This window comes from Lactuca virosa, chromosome 5, assembly GCF_052849685.1.
Source record: "Lactuca virosa cultivar CGN04683 chromosome 5, Lactuca_virosa_CGN04683_v6, whole genome shotgun sequence".
Taxonomy (NCBI): Eukaryota; Viridiplantae; Streptophyta; class Magnoliopsida; order Asterales; family Asteraceae; genus Lactuca; species Lactuca virosa.
Window position 1 is genome coordinate 273,713,751 of NC_136430.1, and position 23,531 is coordinate 273,737,281.

The window sequence follows — 23,531 nt, forward strand, 5'->3', positions numbered from 1 at the left end:
GCCTGGAACATGACAGGATCAAATTGAGGCGGCGGTGGAGGTGGTGGAGCGTCGTGGTTCCTTCTGGTAGATCTTCTTCGGGGAGGCATCTTGTTCTAAAACAATCAGGAAGAAGAGAATGGTAAGTCTTCTGGAATCGAATCAGGAGATATAAAGCAAGGATATATCTCATAAGGATTGTTAGAGTGTTCTACTAAGCGATAGAGCAGGAAAAGTTACTAAAGCAAGTAAGCTATCGCTAAGCAAGGAATGAGTAGCAACACTTCGGAAAGAATTTCTACAATGTTTTCGGGTTGGACTAAAATACTCCTATAGTATTTTGAGTTGAATGGATATTAGGTAAGTTTTAGGCCTGTTGCAACACCAAAGTCACTCCCAAGCACATGTTGGTCATATCTCGAATGAATATAGTTGATCAGGCTATATTGACCCTAGACATGATTACATAACTGCCCAGGTTTAACCGTAGTGCTCAACATCCAAATACTTTTGTTTTCGATTCACTTATAACACGGATTTTGGTACTCGGGTATACTTGTATTCTTTTGTAAAAATAATTATATTTTGAAAGCATACTTTTAGTTTAGAGCACTTAGGCCCCTTAGTGTTTATAGTTGTATACCATGTAAGGTTCGGTATACTTACTTCACTATAAACAAGGGCTCTGATACCAATCTGTCACACCCCGAAACCGACGGCGGAAACGTTCCGGGGCGGAGGACGTCATGTGTAGTATCACAACCAATGAACATAGTAAGCATAGTAAACACAACCATTGCATTACATAGAAATAATTACATTCGTTTGAAAACAAAGTACCACAAGTTTCATAGATACATTAGTTAGAACAAAAGTAAAGACGAGACTTCTATACGCTCCGTCTTCTCCAAAAGTAACGGGATACCTGTCTAATGAGAACCTGAGAATACAAGCAGTTTTCAAAATATCAGCATAAAGCTGGTGAGTTCATAAGCGTATTTTGTTAAGGAAAAATCGTTTATTTAATCCAGTGATAAATAATTCATTTCCTTTTGTAAAGATTTGCTGTAATATCGAAAAGCCATCGTTACTGAGTTATGAAATACATAGGCATGTTTTTCCCAGAAAATCCCATATTTTCTAACATGTAAGTTGATTTGAATCAGATAAGAAAACCATAAGTTATGACCCTAGAATCCCCTTCCAGTACGAAAGTAAGTAGTTTTAATACATAAAACTATAGGTTTAGAGCTCTGGAATACCATCCAGTATGAAAGTAGGTAGTTTTAATACACAAAACGATAGGTTTAGAGCTCTGGAATACCATCCAGTACGAAAGTAGGTAGTTTTAATACATAAAACTATAGTAGAAATAAAGCAAGAAAATCTGTGACCAAGTTAGTCTGTTTAATACATATTGTGAGCCGTATAACCATACTGATATGACCCGCGACCTCCTTGACGTTCTTCAGGCGTCGTTCGATATCCAAAATTTGTCACCCCAGGCATGCCCGCCAAACTGTAGCCAGCAGTTTAGGTGTGGGATTGTCAGTCCCGAATAGATCTATCCACAAATTTCACGTTCTCCCTCCAGGAGACTCTGGTTATACTTCCGGAGAGGATTTATTGGTACCCCGAAGGGCATAACGAAGACAAGTCTCACAAGCTAGTATTAATTAATTTACGGATGATTTAATCGTTCTCGAGTTTCGAATTTGTTTGAAATATAGTAGAGTATAAATAATTAAATACAACATAATTATTTAGCATGATACTCTTAGATTAGACATGGATAAACTAAATCGGTCATAGTTTATGTATATTGGCTTTGCATGAAATCCGAATTCGTAAAACAAGTAATAAAGATCCCAAATTATTCCCGTAATAATTTGCATGATTTGATTAGTTTCTTTGCTATTCGAAAATTATGTAATTATATTCAGAAAAACGTCCCTTATGCTCCGCATTTTACAGAAGGGATACAGTGTCTAAAGTTTATCAGAAATTCATATAATTACATCAGTTTTTAAGTTATTAAAACTTTTATGATTTGCTTGTATTCCCCCCTTGAAAACATGAAAAACGTGGAAAAGGTATAGGGGTGTGAACTCACCTAACGAGAATGTGTCGGTAGGGATGCTAGAAGACAACTTAGGACTTGAACACACGCAAGGGTCCTAAGTAACATGAGGTGATACATAATTGTATCTAATTAGTCTTTAATCTACTAATCAAACAAGTAAACACACTCTAATGCGAGAAAACACTTGATTCCAAGTGTTAGGAATGATACGGGTTGCATTTAAGGAGTGTATGACCTAGTTAGGAGGGTTTACTCTTCAAGTGTAAACCCTTAGGGGAGTTTACGGTTTCTAGACCACATCCCCCATGAGTTTACGGCCGTAAACTCATGGGTGTGGTGTTTTGAGTGATCTAAGGCCTTATCTTGCACAAAGGAAGGATCTAGGTGATGGGTGTCGAGACCAACAAAAATAAATGCCCTAAATGTTATACGCTAAAATAGTGTATAGTGGTAAAGGGATCGAATCCACGGGGAATGGCTCAATTTTATAACTCTATGATAATCTATGTTGTACAAATATACTTGTAGAATAACAATAAATATAAAATGGTGGTTTTAGTCTTTTGAAATTACTTGAAATAAAACTAGAAATAAGTTAAGAATTAAGTGGACAATTCAACAAAAATAAGAATTTGATATAAAATCAATGAGAGAAAGATGGTTGACATTGGAATTTCATTACTTGAACATTTGGTTAAATAATCATGAGAATACGAAGGTGCAATACTTGTGTTTATGATCTAACTTGGCTATAGCAATTTATAAGCATAACTTGCCTCAACTCTTCTTTTGTATTAAAATGACTAGAGAAGCTCATAGCACATTTCCTAAATCAAAGTCACAAAACTAATGAAGCATGTAATCTTGTGAAAATCAATTAGCATTAGAATTTAAGATTTACCAAATCCAAAGAGTAATCTATTGCTTTCATTACTACTATGGAGAAAATGTTTTCTTAGTTTAAATGAAATGAAAACAAACATTTAAACTAATTGTTACTTGTTAAATTGAAGACCCATTACTTAGTCAAGAATTTAACCAACAAAACAATATTCATATATCAATATTCATGACTAGAGAAATATAAACATAAAGGAAGTTTTTATAGAAAATATAATCATAGATATTCAACACTAGTTCATGGAGTTCTTCAAAATAACCAAAACATTAAAGCAATTACATCCAAGTCAACCAAATAAGAATTTAGCCAAGCATGGCCATAACAAAAGAAATAGAAAAGAGTTTAGAAATACCAAACATTATTCAAAATGATAGATGGAAGAGAGAAACATCAATCTTCAAAGGAAACTAGAATACCATCATTTGTATCTAAGTATGTGGTTGTGTATTGTGTGTCTTTCTTCCATTGTCCTCCCTCCCTTTTATAGTAAGAGGAGCAATTATTTGAGGGATGGGCATGAAAAGTACACCTATTTTCCAGCCAAAAAGACCAATTTCCGGATTCAAAAAGCCACCAAAAGATACCCACTAAGCACCCAATAATAGAGTCAACAAGTCAAAAGTCGGATCCTCATCAGCATCTTTCACGCGGGTCGCGGGTATTCTTACGCGAGCCGCGTGACCTGGGAAGGTGTTTTGGGCTTCCTCTTGTCTTGGGCTCCCACAGCTAGTCCATTGGTCCATTTCGAGTCTAATCAGCTTCTACCCATTTGTGTTCAAGTTCTCTTCAATTTGAGCCCAATTTGACTTTTCCAAATCACTCGAGGCTTCTTCAAACTCCTGATCATCGATCCTCCATAGCCATCAAACACTAAATCCCCATTGCTCTTCAAGCCCAATTGCTTTCCAAAAGATCCCGTTCCGCTAGTTTCCTTAAAATCTGCCTTTATACTCACGAAACTAGAAAGTACCCGAAAGGGGTCATAAAATAACAAAAAGGAAAATATACATGGAAATTAATTAAAATGTGAATGAAATATGCTAAAATAAACTATAAAAAGAAGTAAATAAAATGAAGCTATCAATAGTATAGTGGTAAGTATTCCCGCCTGTCACGCGGGTGACCCGGGTTCGATCCCCGGCAACGGCGCCAAAATTTGATGGGTGTCGAGACCAACAAAAATAAATGCCCTAAATGTTATACGCTAAAATAGTGTATAGTGGTAAAGGGATCGAATCCACGGGGAATGGCTCAATTTTATAACTCTATGATAATCTATGTTGTACAAATATACTTGTAGAATAACAATAAATATAAAATGGGGGTTTTAGTATTTTGAAATTACTTGAAATAAAACTAGAAATAAGTTAAGAATTAAGTGGACAATTCAACAAAAATAAGAATTTGATATAAAAGCAATGAGAGAAAGATGGTTGACATTGGAATTTCATTACTTGAACATTTGGTTAAATAATCATGAGAATACGAAGGTGCAATACTTGTGTTTATGATCTAACTTGGCTATAGCAATTTATAAGCATAACTTGCCTTAACTCTTCTTTTGTATTAAAATGACTAGAGAAGCTCATAGCACATTTCCTAAATCAAAGTCACAAAACTAATGAAGCATGTAATCTTGTGAAAATCAATTAGCATTAGAATTTAAGAGTTACCAAATCCAAAGAGTAATCTATTGCTTTCATTACTACTATGGAGAAAATGTTTTCTTAGTTTAAATGAAATGAAAACAAACATTTAAACTAATTGTTACTTGTTAAATTGAAGACCCATTACTTAGTCAAGAATTTAACCAACAAAACAATATTCATATATCAATATTCATGACTAGAGAAATATAAACATAAAGGAAGTTTTTATAGAAAATATAATCATAGATATTCAACACTAGTTCATGGAGTTCTTCAAAATAACCAAAACATTAAAGCAATTACATCCAAGTCAACCAAATAAGAATTTAGCCAAGCATGGCCATAACAAAAGAAATAGAAAAGAGTTTAGAAATACCAAACATTATTCAAAATGATAGATGGAAGAGAGAAACACCAATCTTCAAAGGAAACTAGAATACCATCATTTGTATCTAAGTATGTGGTTGTGTATTGTGTGTCTTTCTTCCATTGTCCTCCCTCCCTTTTATAGTAAGAGGAACAATTATTTGAGGGATGGGCATGAAAAGTACACCTATTTTCCAGCCAAAAAGACCAATTTCCGGATTCAAAAAGCTACCAAAAGATACCCACTAAGCACCCAATAATAGAGTCAACAAGTCAAAAGTCGGATCCTCATCAACATCTTTCACGCGGGTCGTGGGTATTCTTACGCGGGCCGCATGACCTGGGTAGGTGTTTTGGGCTTCCTCTTGTCTTGGGCTCCCACAGCTAGTCCATTTGTCCATTTCGAGTCTAATCAGCTTCTAGCCCATTTTTCATCAAGTTCTCTTCAATTTGAGCCCAATTTGACTTTTCCAAATCACTCGAGGCTTCTTCAAACTCCTGATCATCGATCCTCCATAGCCATCAAACACTAAATCCCCATTGCTCTTCAAGCCCAATTGCTTTCCAAAAGATCCCGTTCCGCTAGTTTCCTTAAAATCTGCATTTATACTCACGAAACTAGAAAGTACCCGAAAGTGGTCATAAAATAACAAAAAGGAAAATATGCATGGAAATTAATTAAAATGTGAATGAAATATGCTAAAATAAACTATAAAAAGAAGTAAATAAAATGAAGCTATCAAATCACCCCAAGATTAAACCTTACTTGTCCTCAAGTAAGACAAGACTAAAATGAACTCGGGATGAACTATCCTAAGGAAAATAAAAAAAATGGATAGAATCGCGGAACCTGATCAATGTTAGTCAACATGGTCAGAATTGATCTTGTTGCTATCTTACAACTTTTTTCATCCGATGACAATGGGACCATAAACCACAGCTAGGACAACTCCTTTAGGTGAGTAAGGAGGGATGAGCAGTCGCAGCCCAATGGAACATCCATACAATGAAGAACATTTGTAGTAGGGAGAAAGCAGCTGGATGGGCTCGTGTGGAGCTCTTCTTTTAAGTGTACACTCTGATCTCACGTCTTTCGGCTAATCTCATGTGTAACCGGGTTCAACCGCTCTGACACCGTTGTAGGAATCGGTTCACTTAGTGTTGGCCCAAAACTCCTGTAGTATCCGACTCGACAGTCTCCCTAACATCACCAATTTGCGAAGAAACAACTCGATCTATATACAATAAAACAAACCTATACAAATGAATATCGGACGTCGGGTGACCAAAATGTTGGAAAATTTGTTCAATAATTGAACCGGTCACCTATTTAAGATAGTTGCAGCTGGAAATTTGCCTGCTATTATTTTTTTTTTATTTTTTTTTTTTTATTTTTTTTTTTTGCGGTTAAACACATTGAAGGTAATGTATTAACAATCGAAGTTTTTAACAAGAAAACCCTTTTGACTCAAAATTTGGTTCCCAAAAGTGTGTAAGTGGAACCGAAAGGGTAGTAATATAATCTGAATGGTCTAAGTGTGAAAAATGACCATGTATGGAGCATAAAGATGTAATGTAAGCTCCTTTTCAAACTTGCAATTTTTCAAAAGTAATAAAAATTTCCATATGCGGACTAAAAGACTCTCTAAAATCCTATGAAAATCGCAAAAAGATATGGTGATGTAAAGAGACCGGATATGGATTCTATTCGGGGAGAAGCACCAGTGCTTCATCCTAACGGTTCAAACGTGATCAAGTGTGATCCTCTCAGCGGTAGTGACCGCAAGGCTAAGAACATCCATTGCTATAGTATATCCTACAGTTGTTAGTATTGTATGCATAATTCTTCATGAAAACTACCTGGCCATGATCACTTACCCCTTTAAGCTTCCAGCATCTGATCCCAAGTATGAAGTCCCAAACTGCAGCTAGTAGTCCCGGTTCGATGGGTGAGATAGCAACAAGATCCTGGACCAATAATGATACAATAACTATGAACCTGTTCCATGACATCCAAGGGGGGTGAGAATAAACAGACAACAAAAAATGCATGAATGCTAATGCCCTAAGCTTAATGTTATGTAAAAATAGAAAGTAGAAAAGAAGAAAATAAAATCTTTTTGGAATTTTATAAAAAAAAATTGAATGCAAATTAGCTTAAAACTAAAATGTTATGCAACCTAGTTAAAAAACAATGCATGAAAATATAAAAGAAAAGAGAAGTGCCCCACCCCAAGCTTAAGAACAAGCATTGTCCTCAATGCTTAAGGAAAGGGCGAAAATGACCTAAATCGGCGGGTCGGGTGGCGGGAAATGCCCGTGGCGATAGTGGTAGTCCCACATATCTTGGACCTGGCGGGAAGTGGGTGGGAATGATTGCTCCAGCCGTTCGACATATGTTGCCACATCTTGCATGGCTCTGGTGTTCTCCTGCGTTTGGGTATCGATGCGTTGTACCGTGGAGAACATTATGTTGAATTGTTCAAAGAACATAGGGGGGAAATATTATGGTACTTCGTGTCCCCCCTGCTGATGTGGCTGGAATTGAGGCTCGGCTTGATGATGTGGATGTTGGAATTGGTCATCTTCATTATCCACAGGAGGAGGGTAGTCGGAAGGAATGATCCATTGATCGGGATCGGTTGGATCGAAACACCCTATATATTCGTGTGGAAGAACGATGTATGGTTGGTTGTCGAGGATCCACATGGTACCAACCACCGAATCCTGGATGAGTTGCATCCGCCTTAGTGCGTTGTCGTCAAGGCTGGATGGTCCGGTAGCCCTCTCAAATGGGAGAGTAGAAAGATGAAGTTGAAGCGGGGGCCGTGAAGCAAGAAGAGTGATCAATCCCCCAATGAAGATGTCTCCTTTATCCATAGTCGTTAGGTTGTAACATTTGGTAAAGAAAAAGGAGGCAAAATCCGGCCTTGGGCCATTCTCACGAGTCATGCACCAAAGAAAGAATAATTCTGCCTTTGAGATTTGTCCCACTTCGGCTCGGGCAAAAATGGTGCATGTGAGCACTCGATGCGCTAGGCACAAACATGGATGGATTATGGATGAGGCCTTTGAGGAAAACGATGAATATTGCTGCTCATTTGTAATTTGTTGCCAAAAGTAATGTTCATTGAAGTCCTCGGGCCATGGTTGTTGTTGATAATAAAGGTTGTCCACGGGAGTGCCCATCAAGGCGTTCACGACCCGATGTGGTAGTGATCGTCTCTCGCCGAGCATTTGGAAAGTGACGGTTTCAGTATCGTCACCGGGGTTGAATGTGGCGATAAATTCCAAGGTAGGTTCAACACAAGTTGCTGCTCGGTTATAGAGGAATTGTCCCCATCCGATGTTGTTAAACAAAGTTTGGACTCCCTCTAGTACTCCAAGACTGTCAAAAGTTTCCCTATGGAGGAATTTTGTTGACTTGACTTGTCGTTTATTGGAAACGAGAAAGTCATATGTCTTTCGATCCTCATGATTTGTCAAACGAAACGGGGGATTATTTGATTTTCCTTTTGATCCTCCTTTGGAGGAAGTAGCTCCTGTCCCCGTTTTGGTACGTTTTGACATTTTCTTGGGACAAATTTTTATCAACAAGACCACACAATTCCAACACTAATGCAAATAATCAAGATTAAGGAGTGAAAGTACCAATTTGCTTAGACGATTAGTGCCACCCAAAGGATTTCGTCAAGACGCACCCCAAGCTTACAATTTTGCTCCGTATTTGACGTTTTAAACGCTAAAACAGCCCCTCAAACGAGCTTGAAGATGAATTTCCGTCGATTAGAATGGCGGTACCCGGAATTTGACGGAAATTTTTTTTCGTGAGCTTTTCCTTAAAGATTGTTATGATTAGAAAGCCCTTGAGGAGAGAAACAAAACCCCGTGCTCGGATTCTTCAATGGTGGCCGGAGTTGGCCAGAAAACGCGAAAGAAGGTGGTGGTGGGTGGTGGTGTCGCCCGGAATTCCGGCCACGGATCGGACCGGATTTTGGGTGGGGTTTGTAGAGGATGAAAAATGGTGAAGAATGGCGGTGGTTTCACGAGATTCCGATCGGTAGAACTCCGGGAAAATTGATTTTTGTGAGGAGTGGGTTATGGTGTTCTTGAGTTTCTAGAGAGAAAATGGTGAAGTTCTTGGGGTTTAGAATGAAGAAGAAGGGTGTTGAGGGTGTTTTAATCCTTGGTCAATGGAGGTCAAGCCCGGTTTTTAGTTGGTCAAACAATTTAACCCCTTGGTCAACAAAAGTCAACAGCTCAAGAAATCAGTCAAACGACCTACACGCAGGTTAGGCGCGGGCCGCGTGCAGGCCGCGTCTATCTTCTCGAAAACCTTCTGCTTCTTGAGCGGGTGTTGCTCGGGTCGCGGGTAGGCCGCGGGAGCTGAATGGGCTGGCTTGGTATTTCATCTACGCGGGCCGCATGTCCTCCTTCAGTAATTGTACTCGAGCCGCGGGCTTTATTTTGAAAAAAAAATTATTATTATTTTTTTTTTTTCAAATGTTTATTTGAAAGCATAGCTTTCCAAAAATGCCCCTCTTTAACGTCTTTGGCGAGACGTGCTTCCCTCTTGACTTAACACTTCGGGGCGTCCAAATGGACGAAATCTTGAACATTTGAATCAAAGCCTTCATAGAACGGCTTCAATTGATGTCCATTAACTTTGCAAGTTTTCCCCGTATCCAACTCGTCAATCGTTTTATCAATTTCGGGTTTTGAAGGATGGCGTTTCATCTCCCCTTTCATGCTTCTTTGGTCAAGACCTTTACTCATCTCTAACAATTCTTGGTTAGTAGATTCAAAGAAATTTTGAGTTAAAGGCACAATAGTATCAACAAAATACAAAGAGGACACTTCTCTAGGGTATCTCATGGCGTTATTAATATTGAAATCAATTACTTCACTGTCAAATTCCATTGTGAGATTACCCGCATACACATCAATTTTTTTTTAGCCGTTTTCAAAAATGGTCTTCCAAGTAAGATTAGAGCCGATTGAGAGGAAGCTTGTTCCTCTAAATCAATCACATAAAAATCCGCCGGAAAAACCAATTGGTTTACTTGTACTAAAACATCCTCTAAGACACCCCTAGGGATAACACTTGATTTGTCCGCAAGTTGTATAGTAACACCCGTTTTATTTAAAGGTCCGATTTTTAACGATTCATATACCAAATAGGGCATGACATTAATAGAAGCACCAAGATCGAGCATGGCGCTACTAAAAGCGACATCCCCTATTTTGCAAAGAACTGTAAACATTCCCGGGTCTTTGCATTTTGGTGGGAGTTTTCTTTGTAAAATAGCGAAAACATTTTCACTCATTGAAATCTTTTCATGTCCTTGAAGTTTTCTTTTGTTAGTGCAAAGTTCTTTAAAAAATTTAGCATACCTTGGGATTTGCTTGATTGCATCTAACAACAGAATGTTTACCTCAACCTTTCGAAGGGTGTCTAAGATTCCTCTTTCTTCCTCTTTCTTCCTCGAGGGGGCAAGTCGGGAGGGAAATGGTGGTGGAATTACTATGGGCGTGACCATCCTTGGAACTTCACCTTTTCTTTTCTCCTTCGTGTCTTGACTTGGGATGACCTCGCCCTCATCTTCTTTAGAAGCCTCCTTTGGGATACTTTCTCTGATTTCTCTTCCACTTCTCAATGTAACCATACTGACATTTGGATTCTTTTCAGTTTAAGAAGGGAGTTTACCACGGTTTTCCAACCTATTTAAAGATGCGACTATATCTCCCATTTGATTTTCCAGATTGGAGATTCTAGTGTTTGCTTCTTTTTGGAATTGTTGGGTGCTGGTGGCTAAGGATTTGACAATGTCTTCAAGAGACATTCCGGAGTTATTCGATTGGGATTGAGGAGGTTGTTGGTAATGTGGTTTGGATTGATAATGTGGTTGGGAGTGTTGGTATTGAGGTTGTTGTGATGGGTAGGAAGGTCTAACTAATGCATTTTGGGGCAATGGTCTTGGATTGTAGCTCATGTTGGGATTTGGCCTCCAGCTAGAATTGTATGCATTTTGGTAACCGGATGGCTTGTTGTGGTAATTTTGAAACTCTCCTGCAGCATTTACGTGTTCCGCATCTTCTTGAAGAATGGGGCACATGTCCGTAGGATGTCCCACTGTTGCACATATTCCACAAACCATCACTTGTGGTGTTTGTCCCATGGTGAGCTTTTGGACAACCGAGGTTAAGTCTTTGATTTGAGACCCGAGGCTTGGTGTTCCCACTTCATTGACTTTTTGTTGAGTCTCTCTCTTTATATCTTGACGTGGACCAAAATGTTGTGAATTTGCGGCCATAGTGTTGAAGAGTTGTCTTGTTTGTTGTGGAGTTTTGCTAAAGACATCTCCACCACTTGAGGCATCAACTAGTCTTCTCTCCATTGGTAACAATCCCTCATAGAAGTGTTGAATGAGGAGTTGTTCCGGAATTTGATGTTGTGGACAACCATAGCACAAGTTGTTAAATCTCTCCAAATAATCATGAAAGGTCTCATTTTGACCTTGGCGGATTCCACAAATCTCATTTCTAAGACTTGAGACTCTTGAGGCGGGGTAGAATTTGTCAAGAAACGTTCTTGCCATATCGGTCCATGAGTTTATCGACCCCGGTGGAAGATAGAATAACCAATCTTTTGCTCTATCGGCCAATGAAAAGGGGAATGCCCTTAGCTTGATTTGGTCATCGGTTGACCCTTGTGGCTTCATGCTAGTGCAAATAATGTGGAACATCTTCAAATGCTTGTGTGGGTCTTCGTTTTCCAACCCACGGAAAGTCGGGAGGTGATGCACTAGACTTGACTTTAATTCCGAACCTCCTTCCAAAACCGGGTAATTGATGCGGGTTGGAGTTTGTGTAACATCGGTCTCCATCATTTGCCTCAAAGTTCTTTCGGGAACTTCTCCTCCGTCCGCCATTGTGATGGGTTCAAATATGGATGGATCTTGTTGTAGAGGTGGTGTTTCGGGAATTTCTTGGCGAGGGTCGGGACTAGAATTGGGTTCTATATCACTTAATGAAACGACTTCAACCTCCGGGTCCCCGTGGAGGTTAGAAGTTTGACCACGTTCAACTCGTTTTTCCTTCGCCAAACGCCTTGCTTCTTTTTCAATTTCGGGTTGTAAATCAAGTTACCTGTACGTTGAGATCTGGGCATAGAGAAATAAATTGATTAAAAATAAACCAGTCCCGGCAACAGCGCCAAAATTTGATGGGTGTCGAGACCAACAAAAATAAATGCCCTAAATGTTATACGCTAAAATAGTGTATAGTGGTAAAGAGATCGAATCCACGGGGAATGGCTCAATTTTATAACTCTATGATAATCTATGTTGTACAAATATACTTGTAGAATAACAATAAATATAAAATGGGGGTTTTAGTCTTTTGAAATTACTTGAAATAAAACTAGAAATAAGTTAAGAATTAAGTGGACAATTCAACAAAAATAAGAATTTGATATAAAATCAATGAGAGAAAGATGGTTGACATTGGAATTTCATTACTTGAACATTTGGTTAAATAATCATGAGAATACCAAGGTGCAATACTTGTGTTTATGATCTAACTTGGCTATGGCAATTTATAAGCATAAATTGCCTCACCTCTTCTTTTGTATTAAAATGACTAGAGAAGCTCATAACACATTTCCTAAATCAAAGTCACAAAACTAATGAAGCATGTAATCTTGTGAAAATCAATTAGCATTAGAATTTAAGAGTTACCAAATTCAAAGAGTAATCTATTGCTTTCATTACTACTATGGAGAAAATGTTTTCTTAGTTTAAATGAAATGAAAACAAACATTTAAACTAATTGTTACTTGTTAAATTGAAGACCCATTACTTAGTCAAGAATTTAACCAACAAAACAATATTCATATATCAATATTCATGACTAGAGAAATATAAACATAAAGGAAGTTTTTATAGAAAATATAATCATAGATATTCAACACTAGTTCATGGAGTTCTTCAAAATAACCAAAACATTAAAGCAATTACATCCAAGTCAACCAAATAAGAATTTAGCCAAGGATGGCCATAACAAAAGAAATAGAAAAGAGTTTAGAAATACCAAACATTATTCAAAATGATAGATGGAAGAGAGAAACACCAATCTTCAAAGGAAACTAGAATACCATCATTTGTATCTAAGTATGTGGTTGTGTATTGTGTGTCTTTCTTCCATTGTCCTCCCTCCCTTTTATAGTAAGAGGAGCAATTATTTGAGGGAGGGCATGAAAAGTACACCTATTTTCCAGCCAAAAAGACCAATTTCCGGATTCAAAAAGCCACCAAAAGATACCCACTAAGCACCCAATAATAGAGTCAACAAGTCAAAAGTCGGATCCTCATCAGCATCTTTCACGCGGGTCGTGGGTATTCTTACGCGGGCCGCATGACCTGGGTAGGTGTTTTGGGCTTCCTCTTGTCTTGGGCTCCCACATCTAGTCCATTTGTCCATTTCGAGTCTAATCAGCTTCTAGCCCATTTTTCTTCAAGTTCTCTTCAATTTGAGCCCAATTTGACTTTTCCAAATCACTCGAGGCTTCTTCAAACTCCTAATCATCGATCCTCTATAGCCATCAAACACTAAATCCCCATTGCTCTTCAAGCCCAATTGCTTTCCAAAAGATCCCGTTCCGCTAGTTTCCTTAAAATCTGCATTTATACTCACGAAACTAGAAAGTACCCGAAAGTGGTCATAAAATAACAAAAAGGAAAATATGCATGGAAATTAATTAAAATGTGAATTAAATATGCTAAAATAAACTATAAAAATAAGTAAATAAAATGAAGCTATCAATAGTATAGTGGTAAGTATTCCCGCCTGTCACGCGGGTGACCCGGGTTCGATCCCCGGCAACGGCGCCAAAGTTTGATGGGTGTCGATACCAACAAAAATAAATGCCCTAAATGTTATACGCTAAAATAGTGTATAGTGGTAAAGGGATCGAATCCACGGGGAATGGCTCAATTTTATAACTCTATGATAATCTATGTTGTACAAATATACTTGTAGAATAACAATAAATATAAAATGGGGGTTTTAGTCTTTTGAAATTACTTGAAATAAAACTAGAAATAAGTGAAGAATTAAGTGGACAATTCAACAAAAATAAGAATTTGATATAAAATCAATGAGAGAAAGATGGTTGACATTGCAATTTCATTACTTGAACATTTGGTTAAATAATCATGAGAATACCAAGGTGCAATACTTGTGTTTATGATCTAACTTGGCTATAGCAATTTATAAGCATAACTTGCCTCAACTCTTCTTTTGTATTAAAATGACTAGAGAAGCTCATAGCACATTTCCTAAATCAAAGTCACAAAACTAATGAAGCATGTAATCTTGTGAAAATCAATTAGCATTAGAATTTAAGAGTTACCAAATCCAAAGAGTAATCTATTGCTTTCATTACTACTATGGAGAAAATGTTTTCTTAGTTTAAATGAAATGAAAACAAACATTTAAACTAATTGTTACTTGTTAAATTGAAGACCCATTACTTAGTCAAGAATTTAACCAACAAAACAATATTCATATATCAATATTCATGACTAGGGAAATATAAACATAAAGGAAGTTTTTATAGAAAATAAAATCATAGATATTCAACACTAGTTCATGGAGTAACATGAGGTGATACATAATTGTATCTAATTAGTCTTTAATCTACTAATCAAACAAGTAAACACACTCTAATGCGAGAAAACACTTGATTCCAAGTGTTAGGACTGATACGGGTTCCATTTAAGGAGTGTATGACCTAGTTAGGAGGGTTTACTCTTCAAGTGTAAACCCTTAGGGGAGTTTACGGTTTCTAGACCACATCCCCTATGAGTTTACGGCCGTAAACTCATGGGTGTGGTGTTTTGAGTGATCCAAGGCCTTATCTTGCACAAAGGAAGGATCTAGGGTTGATTTAAGGGCTTAGGAAGTGATCGGGACATGAAATGACTTAGGGAATGGAGTTTACGGTTTCTGAACCACTCCTTGAGGAGTTTACGGTCGTAAACCCATGTTTGTCCATGCTTGTCCATTTTCCAAGTGTTTTGGTGGTTGTAGGCTTTGCATGCAAAGTTCTAGACTCAAAGGTAAGCCATGCAAGGTGTTAAGGGCACTTAAACACCCTTGGGAGGTGTGTACGGTTTTGGGAGATGTTACCAAACCGTAAAATCATGTTTACACTTCTTTGGACATGTTTTAGGGTTCTAAGATCATTCAAGCAAGTTTCAAGGCCATTAGACATGCATTGGAGGGGTTAAGGGGCATCAAAACCCCATTAAAGGGTGTTTACGGTTCTTGAACATTCAAGAACCGTAAACTCATGTTCATACTCCAAAAGACATGATTTTGTGGTTCAAACTCCATGCATGTAAGTATCTAAGCACTTGAAGAGGTTTGAAAGGGTTTTGGGACTTCAAAAACCCCCTTTGGGGGAGTTTACGGTTTTGGGAGGCTCCCCAAACCGTAAACTCGAGTTCTTGATGATTTTGAGAGCTTAAGACATGGATTTACATGTATGATATGTTAAACAACTAGTTAGGAAGGATCACTTACAATTTTGGAGCTTGAAAGGATGATTCTTGGAGAGAAATTCCGATTTTTAGAGAGGGGATGTAGAGAGAGAAACTTCAAGGTGGGAAAAAGGCTCAAAAGTGCCCACTCAACCTTTATATAGGTCTAGAGTTAGTGGCCCGGTGGGGATACACCCAATACCGACATTAAACGGAGTTAAATATTTTACCTGGGCAACTAACCATTACCCGTCTTAGTCGTAATCTAGAAATTCTCAAAAAGATTATTAGGAGTGTTTCACTTGATATTATTTCGTTCCGACACATAAGAAATTATAATAATAATTCTAAATAAGTTATTTAATTTGAAAGTTGACGGACAACTTTAATAATAAAATAAATTTTATTAACGGAAGTGGGTTACGGTGACGGAATAAATTCCGGGTTGTCACACACACACACACACACACACATATATATATATATATATATATATATATATATATATATATATATATATATATATATATATATATATATCTATGTTAACATCTCCCTCTATATATACGTTAAAGATAATGAGACAGTTATCTAAAAGACGATCTAGCAATTGGTCGCTACCCAGCATAAGTGTTAGGCCCCGGCCCTCGCCCTCCTAGACTCGCACTTAGGCCCCGACGCTCTAGCATCAAGGTCCAACTCAATACGAGAAGCTATTGTCTATAATAGGACAAAAGAGTACCAATCGCTCCCCAGAGTGACAAGTGTAGCGCTAACAGCGCTGCTCTTTAGTGGTTCTACGCCTTACCAGGTAGCCGCTACTAGTGCACGATCCGCCAATGGGACGCCTCCACGTTCTTACTGTCCAGACAAGATGTTGAGAGAAAAACTTGAGACACACTTGAATAAACGTTAGAACAAGTATAGTTGCAGAATTAGTTAATCTCAAAGGATCTAAAAGCTCAACAATAATAAGTTAATGAGTTAGATAGTTAGATAGTTAGTTGTGGAAATGTAGGGAAGCATAAATGACAGTAGGTGATATATCAAGTAAACACATAAGTTGATTCATAACATGGAATGCATTCAAACCAAGTTAGTGTGTGAGATCAAGCTTAGTGATAAAGTCACGAATGACTTTCTCCGAAGAGAAGTAATTATCAGTTATATTCGAGACGATTTAAAGAGTAAGAAAGATATGAGATGCGTAAGAGAAATACTTGAAGATAATTCAGATTGATAGATGTGAAAGACTTGTATTAAATTGTGAAAGAATGAGCTCTATATATAGAGACTCAAGTGTTACATTTGATCCACTGTCTAAGAGTAGCCATGCAAGGCATACTGGACAATAGAGAGTATTACAGAAAAGATAGATAAACTAAGTAAAGTAAGAAGATAGTGGTTGAATAGATGACTCCGGATGAGGCTGCTGATGGGAGCATGACTGCGGGTCTTTGTGGCTCCGGTAGGCTAAGTTAAGAGGGTCACTTCATGTCTCAACAATTTCCCCCTAAGTGACCTCTAACTTTTTCTTCACCTATCAAGTTTAAGAAACTTGATCAGAATCCACCAAAACTTCCTGATATTTTCCAACCAAGTGATCCTCCTTAAAATCTCGAACTTGACTTCGGCAGTTGTATGTTTCGATTTTTCTACTGCGGTTCGATAGATTTCAAGTTGCTTCTTTGTGAGACGGTTCATGGAGGTCATAGGAATGAAGTATTTGACTTGATCGGTCTTCCTTTTGAAGATGACTCCAAGTTCAAGGAAGTTTGTTGCACCTAGGGATCTTTCTTGATAGCCTTCGGTTGGCATCGGTGCAGGATCTAGTGCGGGTAGATCAAATTTAGTGGCAATGGTTAGGTGGATATCCGCATCGATCTTTGCGAAGTCACTGACAGTTTCCTTCAGATAAATGCTTGCCCTTTCAAGTGTTATCTTCATTTTCGGATGCTTTTCACACTTGTTTTGGAACACCTTTGCTATAAGAAAAACTTCTTTTGGGTTCATACAGGGGAAGTCAGCTTGGGTGCAGACATAGTCCTGATTCCTTCTTGTGAGTGTGTATTGTACGAAGTCAGCCTTCATGAATTTCCGGGGCTTGAAGTTCTTAACTTCTGATGGTCTATCGTTAGACCAGATTTTCTCAATGGGAGAGGCATGTTTGGCATAGAATCGATTAAGTCTCTCAAATTCCATTGGCAGTCTTTTGTGATCTGGAAGGCTATGGTCAAACTGCTCAACTACTGTGAAGTATTTAGCATTTGGGGAGGTTGGAACATCCCAGTAGCCATCAGAGGGAGGTTCAGCATAGGTGAGATATGGTTTCTAGTCGTCGTCTGGCAGTCTGCGGTAGGATTGATCCAAGATTTTATCAAGGATTCATCCATGACAGTGTCGAAACCGCATTCTCTCCATATGAGTTCAGTAAGTTTAGCTGCTTTCCAGTCAGCTTTCTTCTATTTGGTGACGGGAGAGTCATTTGAGCTTGGAAAGGACATGTGATCTGCTAGATTCTTGAAGTGAGGTGGAGTTTCAGGTAGTTCGGGAGGGGGAACGATTTTTTGTTGCGGTGGAGGAGACTGATTGCTTGGATTCTTGTGATGAGATGCTTGCGGTGAAGGTTGCGGTGAAGGAATTTTCTGAGAAGCACTGTTGGATTGATGATCTTCTTCATAGTGTTCTTCTTCTTGATGGTCTTCTTCACTTCCCCCCTCTTGAGGAGTTCAAACCTAGAGCCTCCTCAAGCCATTGTTTGAGACCATTGACCTTGGCACACACCTCCTGAAAACGGGCTTTGAGAACATCAGCCAATTGCTGATTGTCAGGAATGGTGGTGTTAAAGAGTAGACGATGAATCTCCTTTGTCAGTTGGAGAATTTTAGGGCCATGAAAGTTTGAAGATAGAGATCGTTGGAGTCTGTTGATGGTTGCATGAAGGACTGAAATAGTGGACTCATAAGCAGTGTGAGTCTTAGCTATCAGTTTCTGGGAAAGAGGGGATTGGTCCGCAATGGCTGTTTGCAGATTGTCTTTGATTGTGGATACCTCAGAGATGAGGCGCTCCGCAGCAGCCATGAATTCCTTGTGATCTGCTTGGCGATTGTTGTCAAGGGACCGAATTCCCATTTCTACCTTGAGAGAAATTCTCTCAGCAGCTAGATGTTCCCTTGTCTCCAAACGTTCAATCCTTTCGATCAAGGACTGCGGTGCCGGATGGTCTTCGGATTGCGGTTGAGATGTCTTGACTGCGGAAAGAAATTGATCTACTTTGGATTGTAGACTTAGGAATTCTTTTCTTGAAACGACCATCTTCTTCTTTTTCTTTTTCTCCTTAGGCTTAGAGGTTGAGTGTTGAGAACCACTCAATTCCTCTTCTTCATCAAACATCATGAGGTCATCATCCGAAGGACTAGGATGATTAACCTCATGTAGATCAACGTCATCAAAACCGAAGGTAGGAGCAGAGCTGACTTCAATTTCGGTGCCTCCATCTTGAGAGTCTTTGGGAGTTGGAGATGGAGGGGGCTTTGAAGGAGTTTGATCAGCAGTCACTTCTTGAGCTTTGCGGAAAGTATCAGCCATGTTGTCCATCAAAGCTTGAACTTTGCAGAAAGTAGCTACGGTATTGGCATTGTTGATTGCGTCTGCCCAATACTTAGCTACGGACTGTATTTCTTGTTGTTTCTACTGAAGTTGCTTTTTTGTCATGCCTTTCTTGCTTGGAATGCCCTACGGAAAGCAGCAATTTCTTGGCTTCAGCTTCATTTGATGGTTGATACTTGCTCCATGAATCATTTAGATCGATATTGTCAATTGCTTGGTATCGCACCGAGGTGTCCCTCGGGTTCACGGATCCTTGCACATTAGTGCTCACCGTCCCTAAACCACCTGTTACAGATGTAAGCAGAGTAGGATTTCCTGAGCTTCCTTGGTCTCCTTGACCTAAAGTCAAGTCTGGCCTCGGCTCAGTTCTAGAAAAGGCTGAAGAGTCGCCATGCGGTTGGGGAGGTATTTGTAGTGTTTGGGTAACAGAAAAAAGTATGGAGTGCAACTCCTCTGCGGAAAAGAAATGAAGACGGGAAGCCATGGAGATCTTAGGGCAGGAGCCAGTTCTATCCTCTTGGGATTGACCTAGGGGTGAATCTCCACGTTGTGGTGAAGCAGACGCACCACCTGCGTCTGAGTGGTATTGGATGGTTGATTCGAATGGGTGTGCGGCCACCCCGAGGACTACCGAAGCCTTTTGAGAGGCTGAGGTATCAGTTCGGTCACACATTTGGCCAGTGGAATTGGTTATTCTTTTCTTAAGGATTGCGATGGGTTGATCGTCCTCATCAGAATCACTACTAGAGGGAGATAGAGATTGATGTTTTCTTGGATCGACTTGTGTTATCACAGGTGGGGTGATTTTCCTTTTCTTTGAAGGATTAGCTTGTTTGGAAGCATCCTTTTTGGGAGTTCCTTGTTTCTTGGTGTTGTGGGGGCCTTGACGAGCTGAGGCTAACTGTTTGCGTCTTTGGGATAATGACAAGTTAGAAAGATTTGTGGAAGATGGGACTGCGGTACTACCAGGGGCAGTGATTGCGGATGGGGTTTGAAGAGGCGGGGTAGGAAGGTATGGGGCAATACCTTCCGTAGCCTCAATATGGTCTGAGACATCAGCAGTCTCAAGACCAAAAGTAGAGAGAATGTGGGTTGGTAGTCTTCTAATGGGTCCAAAAACAGACTGATCAGATGAGGGATTGAACCTTTTGAGATCCTTGGTGACAAAGAGGTTGATGTCGTTGCCCATGCTAATTCCTGCATCCGCATGGAGGTCTGAGATGCATAGAGACCAGAACCTTGCAAACATGAGTTCGGTAGGGTTCTATCTTGGGCTTTCCTTTGGAATGTATTGCAAGAAGTCGTCCCATAGTAACTGACCGTAGTTGACGTCATGGCCGGTGAAGATACTCCATACTAACTCTAGGAGCTTGAGTCCCATGTTATCCGTGCCTCCAGTTCTGCCGGATAGACTGCGGATTACAAAATGGCAAACAATTTGCCAGACCGCAGGCAGTTGGTTTTTCTTGAATTCTCCAATGCCTTTGATTTTCTTTTGATATCCCATCTGGTAAAGCGCAGAAAGGATCTCTGCCATGGATGGAGTGAAAACCTTGATTGAGGGACGAACAAGGAGGTTAATGCCAGTGAGAAACTTTTCTTTAGTCAGAATGACCAAAGAATCGTTAACGAGGTTCAGATGCACTTCTTGAGGATTCTCGAGTGGTCGATATGCTGAGAAAGCACACTTGAATAGGGTTGAAAGAGGAACAACTTCTGTGAACGAATCGAAGGGTCCAAACAGAGGGTGATTGGACAGAAACTTGATCATCGGCTTTGTGGGAGCATTGTAGAAGGAATGCTCTTCGAACACAGCTCTGAAGTTTCTTGAGGCAATCATAGGCGTTGGATGTCTTCAAGCAGAGTCTGAACCAGTAGGGTTTACAGATCTAGATTCCTTTGAGTGTTTCTTGGATACGCCTGATTTCACCATTGTAGGAGGTTGAAGAAGCTTTGCAATAGAAGAAACAGAGTGCAAGAAAAAGGTTGAAGTTTAGAGAGCGTAAACTTTTCTTGGGGAAGAAGAAGGGGGTTTTATAGTGACTTATTGGAGCGGGAAACGATTTTACCATAAGTGAATTTGGGTAAAAAAGTTTGGGTGTTTGTTTTTTTGTAGAATAAGAGAGTTAATCTCAGCCACAGAATAAGAAAAAGGACTAAATCTGTATTTTGAGATTTACCAAAGAGGGTTTGCATTTAATGAAATGTCAGGCTTAAAACCCACGTCTGGAGAATGTGTGGTGAGGGAGAGATTAATCTGTTGGGTAAAGGGAAGTTGTAACGGATTAAATGTTTTAGGGTAATAGGAAGAGACAGATTAAAAGGATTTGATTTTGGGAAATCTTTCTTTTTGTCATCATACCTAAAATAGGTCTGACATGAGGTTTATTCAAAAAGAATAAGACAGTTATACAAAGAATGTTTTTTTTAATGTTTTCGCTATTTAATGAAGGATCATTAAATAGAGAAAGTGACTGCAGATTGAGAAAGTGACTGCGGATTGAAACTTCATTGCGGATGGATCATTTGTCGTCGGATGGATGACTGCGGTAGAAGAACTGAGAGGAGCACTTGAACAAAGATTAGTAATAACAAACAATAAGGACCATTGAAGTATAAGTACGATATATGGTTGCGGTACATAGGATATATCAAAACCATCTATCATAGATAACTTCAACTAGGACCGCAACAGGGACCAAGGATGGTCTGCGGTACCTATCAATTCAAAAAGAATTGTGGGTCCGGATTCATCATTCCTAACATTTGTAAGAAACTATTGAGTTTTGTAGAGTCAAGTGCCTTTTTGAATACATCAGCAATCTCTTCATGAGTATGGAAAAAAATTAGTTCAATGTTACCTTTCAGGATGTGGTCTTTGATGAAGTGATACCGTAGTTCAATATGCTTGGTCTTGGAGTGCTGAATAGGATTGTGAGAAATCGCTATAGCACTTTCGGAGTCACAATAGATTGGTATCCGCAACATTCTGTATCCGTAGTCTAATAGTTGTGTTTTCATCCATAAGACTTGATAACAGCAGCTGGCTGCGACCACATATTCACCTTCTGCGGTAGACAATGATACACAATTTTGTTTCCTTGATGACCAGATGACCAGTCTTCCACCCAGAAATTGACATCCACCTGAGGTGCTTTTGCGATCAAGTTTACAACCGGTATGATCCGCATCTGTGAATGCTTGAATACTGAAATCGTTTCCTACGGGATACCATAATCCAAGAGTTTTGCTACCTTTCAAGTACCGTAGGACTTGCTTGGCTGCAGTCATGTGTGACATTTTTGGGTCAGCCTGGTACCTTGCGCATACACCCGTTGCAAAGACTATATCTGTTCGGCTTGCGGTGAGGTACATCAAAGAGCCAATAATACCTCTATAGGTCTTGTGATCAACAGATTCGCCTGAGGGATCAGCAGATATCTTATATCCGAAGGCCATGGGGACCTTAGCCGAAGAACAGTTGTCCACTGAATATTTCTTTAACAGTTCTTAGGTGTATTTTTCTTGATGAATGAATATCCCTTGAGGGACTTGCTTCACTTGAATTCTTAGAAAGAAGTTAATCTCTCTACTCATGATCATTTGGAACTTGTTGGTCATGAGCTTAGCAAATTCATCCACCATCTTTTGATCAGTTGAGCCGAAAATGATATCATCCACATATATTTGTACAAGCATTAGATGATCACCATTTTCTTTTCTAAATAAAGTGGGATCAATCACTCCTCGTTTGTAACTGGACGAGACAAGAAATTCAGAGAGAGTCTCGTACCATGCTCTTGGGGCTTGTTTTAGACCGTAGACTGCTTTTTCAAGCTTGTAGCAGTGGTCTGGGAATTCAGTACTTTCGAATCCCGGAGGTTGCTGAAGACAAACCTCTTCTTTTTAATTCGCCGTTGAGAAAAGCACTTTTCACATCCATTTGATGAACCTTGATATTTTTGTGTGCTGCGTATGCTAAGAAGATCCGGATGGCTTCCATTCGTGCTACCGGAGCATACGTTTCATCATAGTCAATGCCTTTAAGTTGACTATATCCTTTAACAACTAGTCTTGCCTTGTTTCTGACGACCGCACCAGATTCATCTAACTTATTCTTGTACACCCATCTAGTGCCAACAATGGTGTGACCTAGCGGTTTTGGAACGAGCTGCCATACTTTGTTCCTTTTGAATTCTTCCAGCTCTTCTTGCATTGCGGATATCCAGTCTGGTTCAAGTAATGCTTCTTTGATCGATTGGTGTTCAACCGAGGACAGAAACGCTACGTAGTGACAGTGATCGGATAAGTCCTTAGATGATCGAGTCTGGATTCCTGCGGATAGGTTGCCAATAATTTGACCTGGTGGATGGTCTCTCGTCCATACGTGTAGACAAGGT

The 23,531-nt window shown here is 39.3% G+C and overlaps 1 protein-coding gene across 1 annotated transcript; it reads right to left on the reverse strand.

The window, feature by feature from the left end:
* Positions 1-9,876: 9,876 nt before the first annotated feature.
* LOC145112755 (uncharacterized) lies at positions 9,877-10,644 on the reverse strand. The gene has a single exon (XM_079048885.1). The coding sequence runs from the start codon at positions 10,642-10,644 to the stop codon at positions 9,877-9,879; it is 768 nt and encodes a 255-aa protein (XP_078905011.1).
* Positions 10,645-23,531: the final 12,887 nt, after the last annotated feature.

Coding starts and splice junctions, on each gene's coding strand:
- LOC145112755 (XM_079048885.1), bottom strand. CDS start 10,644: ATGGTTACATTGAGAAGTGGAAGAGAAATCAGAGAAAGTATCCCAAAG.